The sequence below is a fragment of the Phragmites australis genome, chromosome 12 (genome assembly GCF_958298935.1).
Source record: "Phragmites australis chromosome 12, lpPhrAust1.1, whole genome shotgun sequence".
In the NCBI taxonomy this organism is placed as follows: Eukaryota; Viridiplantae; Streptophyta; class Magnoliopsida; order Poales; family Poaceae; genus Phragmites; species Phragmites australis.
This window is the reverse complement of record NC_084932.1, coordinates 31,662,121-31,670,287: the sequence shown is the minus strand read 5'-3', so window position 1 is coordinate 31,670,287 and position 8,167 is coordinate 31,662,121. Positions and strand designations below refer to the sequence as shown.

At 48.4% G+C, this 8,167-nt stretch overlaps 1 protein-coding gene and 1 non-coding gene across 2 annotated transcripts; one reads left to right on the top strand and one right to left on the bottom strand.

The window, feature by feature from the left end:
- Positions 1 to 215: 215 nt before the first annotated feature.
- Positions 216 to 287, top strand: TRNAG-UCC (transfer RNA glycine (anticodon UCC)). The gene has a single exon. It is a non-coding gene; the product is annotated as a tRNA-Gly (tRNA).
- A 677-nt stretch (positions 288 to 964) lies between these two features.
- Positions 965 to 3,659, bottom strand: LOC133886095 (probable glycerol-3-phosphate acyltransferase 3). Its single transcript, XM_062325825.1, has 2 exons — positions 2,800 to 3,659; positions 965 to 2,184 (listed from the first exon to the last, which is right to left on the bottom strand). The coding sequence occupies exons 1-2, from the start codon at positions 3,529 to 3,531 to the stop codon at positions 1,258 to 1,260; spliced, it is 1,659 nt and encodes a 552-aa protein (XP_062181809.1). The 5' UTR covers positions 3,532 to 3,659; the 3' UTR covers positions 965 to 1,257.
- Positions 3,660 to 8,167: the final 4,508 nt, after the last annotated feature.

The window sequence follows — 8,167 nt, the reverse complement described above, 5'->3', positions numbered from 1 at the left end:
TTCCCGAGTTCTTGGACAAATATACTTGTCCTGGACTCCCGGTAGCAGTTGCAGTACTAGTACTTGCCAGGCAGCGCACAGAGCAGAGTATTTTGCGATGCACATAGTGACCAGTTAGCCCAATCGAAGATTATATATTCTTCCGAGGTAAACTAAACTGTTCTGTATTTTTCTAACACTAACAAGTAGTATATACTCGAAATTACAACCAAAAAGCGTCTGTAGTCCAACGGTTAGGATAATTGCCTTCCAAGCAATAGACCCGGGTTCGACTCCCGGCAGACGCATTCTTTTCCTTTTTTATTTAGTTTTGATTTTTATACAACAAACCAAACCATGATTTGATATTTCTGCCAAGACATCCATGTCCAAACTTTCCCAAATGTTGCTGAATAAACCATGGGTTGTTTTTTTATATGACAAAAAAAAAAGTTTTGATAGCATCCATACCGTCATCATAGAGGATTTCCTTTCTTCAGGGATATTTCTTCGAAGACATGACAGCTCCAAACTTTTTCGAAATTCAACGTCGCTGCCCTTCTTTCTCTAATAAGTCGTTACGAATAATTTGCCGAGTAGAAAATAACAAAATCGTCGTCATGGCCAAAGCGTTGCCTTTCCTTTCTGTTGTTGATAAGCCCTTGTTAAGAATAAATCACCGCTAACGATGTCTAAAAGAAGAAATAATCCTCCCTCGTGCTGTTTTCAACATAGCTTTCTTATGAAGCCACTCATCCAACTTGCACATCTGTCCAATTCCTCTTTCAATGGTCTATTCAGTTTCTTCTTCTTTTTGGAGCCCAAGGAACGAACTACTGGAGCACATCACTTGACAAAGAGGTACATATATAAAATTCAGGGGTGTTATCACATTTTCTTCATCCGGTGTTGCTAAAGTTAAGGAGTAAGTAAAGTTTGGACTTCCTAATCTGGCTCTGTATATACTTTGACTGGAAAACATCGTGTTAACATGTTTTCTTTCAACTTGCAAGGATGCATTATGCATGCTAAGAGAGTAGAAATCACAAGTGTACTATTTTTATTAACACTGTAATGCTGCTCTACAGTACAAGATCCCAGATACTACAAGCTTGTTGTTTCTTTACAGTACATAAAAAAATCACAAAAATCCCCTAAAAATAAACCTTATTGATAAATAAATAAAACTAAAGAAGGAAGCAAACAACACAAATGAACAGATCAACAACTAAATACACATTTTTTTCCTTACTTTTTTATTTTATTAACAAGGTTTACTTAGTTGTTCTTTTCTGTACTTGTTTTCTTCTTCCCTGCGGCGGCAGAGCCCGACTTGTCGTCGGTTCTGACGATGCCATCGTTGCCGGCGAGCATGAGGTACTTGTCCTTTCTGGTGAGCATGGTGCATCCGTACCCCAGTGCGTCCCCCATCTTCCTCTGCACGAGGTTGGCCATGTCGGTGCTCGGCGCCGCCCTGGCCTTGACCGGCGACGTGTCCACCTTGTCGAGGAACTGCACCGTGTAGCACATCCTCGGGTTGGCCATGTAGTAGAGCGGGTCGAAGCACTTGAGCCCGCCGGCCGTGGTGGCGTAGAACATGGACGTCTCGACGGCGATCCCGACGGGGACGACGTCGTCGCTGAGCTCGGCGAACAGCGGGCTGAACCGGAGCAGGTACGGCTCGCGGCAGGTGGTGCCCTCGGGGCAGACGACGACGAGGTCGCCGCGGTCCAGGAGGCGCGCCATGACGCGCCCGTCGTTGTCGCGGTCCCGCGTGAGGCGCACGGTGCGGCCGATCGGGGAGATGAGCTCCGACAGGCGGCTCAGGCTGTAGGACACGGCGCGCACCTGCCGGTCCAGCGCCACGGACACGTACACCGGGTCGATGAGCGTGCGGTGGTTGCACACGAACAGCTGCCCGCGGCCGCCGCTCGGCAGAGGCGGGCGCTCTCCCTTGAGCCGCCACGACATGCCGGTGGCCGCCAGGATGGGCGTGGAGTACCTGTACGGCACGGTGAGCGCGACGGCGAGGCGCGCCGCGCCGAGGGCGGCGCCCAAGGGTAGCCACGCGAACATGGCCACCGTGTCGGCGGCGGTCGGCCGGAACGCGAGGCGGCCGTCGTGGAACACCATCGGCTTGGGGTACTTGTCCCGCGGCAGCGGCCGCCACTTGCTCTTCTCCTCCGAGCTCACCACGTAAATCTCCTGCACGTTTACAAGGCAAAGTTGGTAAGTACACTTAATTACTGGCGTACTACACTTAATCACTGGCATAGTACTACACCTAAGTTGCATGCATAAGTACAAACTTTTGCATGTAATTCAAAAGGAAAATTAAGGAACAATTAACTAAATAAATAGCATCCTGAATGATTGAATTGCATGATCAGCACGACAGCTACAGTATGAAATATGCGTTTGCCTTAAAGGACATGCTTGTTCGTTTTGTCTGTGTCAACTCGTGCATACAAATACGTAACTTTCTACTGCCTGCTAGCTAAATATATATAGCTGATGGTAAAATCATAAACCATACCCCTTTCATGCGCAAATTAACAAAATGAAAGGACATGTTTGTTCGTTACGCATGACAAGATAGCTCTTAAGTATACTATATTATATACGGAAATGAACAAAATGCAACATGCATGCATGCAGAACTATACTGTTCTGAAGTTCAGAGTTTAATCTGTTCAACTTTTTTTAGGCAACTCTGTTCAATCTTTACCTAATTATAAACAATTTTGATTAACTAGAAATGGCACAAAATGCATGCATGGCTAGCTAATTATAGTAAGTATCATATGTTACACTACTTACCTTGCAGCAACGTGAGAGAGGATGCTTGAGAAACTCCGGTGATCCGGAGAAGCCCACAACAGCACCGCCCACCTTCTTCTTCCTCTCCTCCTCCATCGCCATCACCACCTGCTCGTGATCATCTTCGTCTTCGAATTCCTCCATGAGGCCGGTGTAGAACCCCCACAGCAGCTTCATCTCCCTCCCCACCACCGCCTCCGCCTCCATGTGCTCCCTCAGGAACCCCTCCACCATCACCCTCGGCATCCCCGTGACGCACACCCGCCTCCCCGGCGCCCGCACCGCCTCAAACCCCTCCGCCGCCACGTCCTCCATGAACCATTTGGGCAGCACCGCGCGGCCGGCCCGGAACCGGCTCGCGCGCAGGCCGCAGAACGACACCGCGGCCATCGCCTTCACCGCCGCGCTGCGGCTCATGAGGCGTACCAGAGGGTAGAGGAGGAGGAGGACGAGGCCGCGCAGGAACCCGCCGGCCTCCAGCGCGACGAGCATGAAGTAGGGGAAAAGGGACGGCGACCGCAGCAGCGCAGTGTCAACGTCGACGACGAGGGTCGTCTCCGCGGTGAGCACCGCCATCGGAGGGGTGGCGCGTTGGTGCACCACCGGGCAAGAAGCATCACGGTGACCTTGTGCACTTGTCGTGGGTGCCGCCCTAGAGAGAGGCCTCCGGCCATGGAAGAGGAGGGAGAGCATGGTGGAGAAGAGCTTGTGGGCAAGCTTCTTCTTGGCCATGGTGGCTAGCTATACTATCTAGATGTAGTAGCTAGCGGTTTGCAATTGCTCGAGTAGGTGTTGGCGTTTGATTACTCGAGTAGCAACCAACGTGGTAGCTACAAGTAGAAGTGGCTGGGTAGATTGATCGAGTTGGAACTGGGGAAAGGTTGGTGTGTGGATGGTCTCTTTTATAGCTGGACAACTGACCGGCTAAGTACGTAGATTGATTAGAGATGCGTACGGATCAATCCGTGAGGGTTATTGGTGGATCCACTCTAATTAACTTAATCAACTAACTAGTCATTTTAATCTAAGTTGATTAAGTTGAATTAGAATGAATTCACGGATCGCTCAACGTCCATGCTTAAGATGAATCGATCGTGCATGTCATGGCTACATGTACAGTATGGCCTAGACGGCACGTCAAAGTCATGCATTCATTGATCCTTTTTGTGACATGCAAGATCAGATGCTAGCTAGATCGATCTGAGTGGCGAGTGGAGATCCATGCCGCCGGGTTCATGGAAGAAAGCGACGGTGACGTACGGTTGTTGGCGGCCGGCGTGGTCGTCGTAGTACGTGCAAGAACGACGGCCGGCCACAGGCCGAATACAAAACACTACATGAGACGCGTCACGTTCGGTATATATCATGCACGTCACGTATGCATGTCGAGGGAAATCATCAGTGATGGATCGGATCGGAGGAGTACAACACGTATACGGTGAATGCACTCGGTCTGCCAGAAGATATCGATCCTGCGCGTGTCGTTTGCTTTGAGATTGATGCTTACCAGGGTTGTTGGCAGGTAAACAGTGCTTTCAAATGTTTTTCTGTAACAGAAACATGCATGCATGCAGCACAAAACCCATGACTCCTTCTTCAGAGACGATGGACAATATTAATCAGGCTCGCACTGACACAGTCGTGAAACACTAGCTAGTACGTACTAGCATCAAATTCTTACTCGTGTGCTATAAATTTAATCTGCCGACCTTCGTTCAAAAATACAAATCTGCTGACCTGAGAACGAAAATAGCATCTAGGAAATGTGAAGACGCTACCACTGCTAGCTGCTAGGAAATGTGAAGACGCCGAGCTGCAGCTTCACACCATCATCAGCCGGCGAATTTGCAGATGACTCTGCATGCGCAGTCCGAACTGAAACTGAAACTGAAACTGTGCAGGCGTTCTTGCAGCGCTGCACGTATTTGATGAGACCTGCACTTGCATTGCGTACGTGGCCAACAATTTCTCCGTGATTAGCGTGCCGAGGTGGCACTCGAACGAGACCGGAAACAGTAAGCACGCATGCGGCCAAAGCAGCAGTTGGTTATTGGGTTTGAACAAGGAAGGAAATGCAGGAGTACCACAAGCAAGAGACTGCACGCGAGACGCATGCACCACTGTACGACGCAATCATCCACGGCAAGTTGCCCTCAGGAATCAAACCTTTGAAAAACAGGGGAGGAGAGACTTCGAGTCACTCAGAGATTAGCATAAACCTCTGCAGTTTGCTTCTTAAAAATGTTTAAATTTCCACTCAGTTTTCTCTCTGTGTAACTCTTGGACTGATGGAACATGAAATGGCACAAAAATATTTGTTAGTTGACAATAGTATATACAATGCTTAAATTGGTTCATGAAGTTGGGGAAAACGAGTTGCTGGTTTCAATTTGAAGTGAGGTAATAGGAAATTTATAACGTATTCATACAGAGTCAGATATAGAAAATATTTATATGAAAATTATAGCTCTCGATAAGGAACGGTTGGCGAGTGGGAGGAAGAAGAAAAAATGAGAGCCGTCCGATTGCAAATCAATGTCCTAGCTTTCTCAGTTACATAAAAAAAATAGCAATACTCTTATCTTATTTATTTGACAAATGAAAAACGCACATTCTCCACTCAGAGACAGATGGCATGGTCTCCATCTCTTGTCTCCAGAAATGACTGAAAAGCATTTAAATTTGTTCGTACTCAAATAAGTGCTCAATAGTGCACACAGGATCCCCTGTCAATTAAATCAGTGCATGTATCGCGTGCATTTCGGTGTCAAGTCCATGCTAAATCGCTAAGAAACACCAGCTTTTGTAATGCGAATGCATTCAGTTCAGTGTCAAGCGCCATGCTAACCAACAGCTCGCTGGCAGACCTTCACTGTTGGGGATTCAGCAGAGCAGTTGTTTGCTGCGAGATAAACACAGTCATTAATTGTGCTTAGTTTTCTGAAAAGCAAAGTTGAGGAGCTGTTGTTGTCTGCAGGCATGGTGTTTGCTCCGTCAGGTTTGATCAAAGACTTCCACCTGGGCCCCGCGTGTCGGCGTCGCGAGGTCCTGTCTGGCCGGCCGGCCGGCCGGTGCCTCTTGGTACCAACTGCCAAGTCAGATCTCCAGGTCCCAGCGGCAGGAAGCAGGAGGAGAGCTGGGCTGGATTGGAAGAAGCTGCGCATGCAGGTCTCGTGCACGTCAGCAGCCGACCGGCGGAGACGGACGAGGAAGAAGAGCAGCACGCACGAGTTTTTCTCCCGGGGAATGGGACCTGTTTGTCCTCGAGCGCGACCTAATTTTGCTTCGTCTTCCTCTGGTCAATTCAACGGCTCCATCGGATTGCAGTTGCAATTGCATTTGCATTTGCATTGCTGCTTCCTGCGTCAAAGACCAAACGGATCTAGATGACTTGACAGCCTTCTATACCATACATGATATGAAGCACTGTTCCTCTTCCTCCCCTCACGGAGTCACAAATTTTAATCTCTGTGCCTGCCTGCAACACGTCACCGCCGCTAGCTAGGTTAATTTCTGCCGCCTTTCACGTTGACCAGAAAACGAAGAAGAACAAGGCATGCTGTGATCTTTAATTTGGTGATAATATAAGCTGATCGATGATAACGCCCTCCTGTTCGTCCGTATCTGTAGTCATGGTTTTCCTCTGAAACGTCGCCGACGCTCTCAGTCCGGTCAGTCGCTGCACGATCAGTGGCTTGATTTCTCTCCGTTGATTGGTGTGTGATACACACACACACACATACATATTTCTTTCTTTCTTTCTTTCTTTCTTTCTTTCTTTCTTTCTTTCTTTTTCTTTCTTTCTTTCTTTCTGTACCTACCTACCTCGAGCTAACTTGGGTAGTCCATCTTGAAGCTGCTGAAAGTACACAGCATGCCAACTGTATGTCTCTTCTTGAAGCTGCTAAAAGTGTGTCTCGTTCTGTCCAGAGGAAATGGCAGTATCTATCTCTTCTATTACGCTGAAAATGAAATGTTGCGGAAAATTCAGTTCATATCCTGCATGCTGCATCAAGTTGGTCAAGAATTGGGTATCTGGGTCACTACTTATGGCAGCGCAAGTGTGGAATGGCCGCTAGAGATCGAATAGCTCCGGATTTTGTCGGTACCATGCACTGCACGCTCTGCAGAAATAAACGTGAAGTCCTTGCTTCTGGGTGTCAGCGTTACGCTCGAAATGTCTCCGAACGGGAAAATGGATATTTGCTGCACTAGTCGCACATTCAAACTGCCAGAAAAACGGGAATTAAGAACATGTTCCATGCGTGCAAAATGCGCTGCATCCGCAGGCGTCCTTGATTATCTCGGAGTTCCCAAGGATTCAGACTTGAGAATGTACAGTAATCTGAAACTGTTTCGTTCAAGGTTGGGCAGCTCAAGAAACGAGACTGAAATGAGTTGCTTCTCCGGCAGCTCTCCTTCTTGTGCCTTCAGACAAAAAAGACCGAAATGGGTTCCTTAACGGATAATTCAGTTAAGCACTGTGTTTGTTTGTTCCGTCAGGTTTGGCCAAATCTGACACGTACCTACGTGGCTGCGAGCTGCGACCCATGCACGGCGCGACTTCATCGACGGCCTGTCTGAAGCGGCACGTGAGCACCCAATCACCCGGCATGCGCAGCCGGCAGCCAGAAGAGCTGAAGAAGAATCAGCAGCAGCAGCCGGCAACCAGAAGAGCTCAAGAATCATCATCATCATCATCATCAGCAGCAGCCGACCAACACAAGACACAAGAAAGAGCACCGGATGAATGAAGCAACAGAAGCTGCTGAGCTGCGCTTTTCTCCCGGGGAATGGGACCCGTTCGTCCTCGAGCGAGACCTAACTTTGTCGTCCTCTGCTCAGTTCAACGGCTTCCATCCATGACCAGACACCTGACAGCCTCCCTGAGAAGAAGTCCGTCCCTGTGCCTGTGGCTCCTCTCCAACACGTCACTGTTAGGTTTCTGCTGCCTTTCAAGCTGACCAGAAACGATAGAAACCAAAAGAAAGAAAGAAGAAAAGGCGTGGATGGAAGGATGACCTGACCGACCTGTTGAACAAGATAAGCAGATGATGGTGACGATAGCCTCCTCTCTACTCTGTTCATATGTATGTGCCTCCTCGCAAAAAAGAAGGGTAAAAAAGAAGGGGAGGGTTGCGGTTTTCTACTGAAACGACGGTTGTTGAGTCAGTGCACGATTCGCGGCTTGATTTCTCTTCTCGCCGGCGGAAAGGTTAGACAAATTGAAGTCAAGTGTGTGGTCGAATTTGATAAAATATCTCTCTACCTGCCTACCTCAGGTTAACTTTTGACAGGCTGATAGATCCATGTTGAAGCTGCTAAATTCCACTGCATTTTCTTTTGTTCTGCCAAGTGTGTGTGTGTG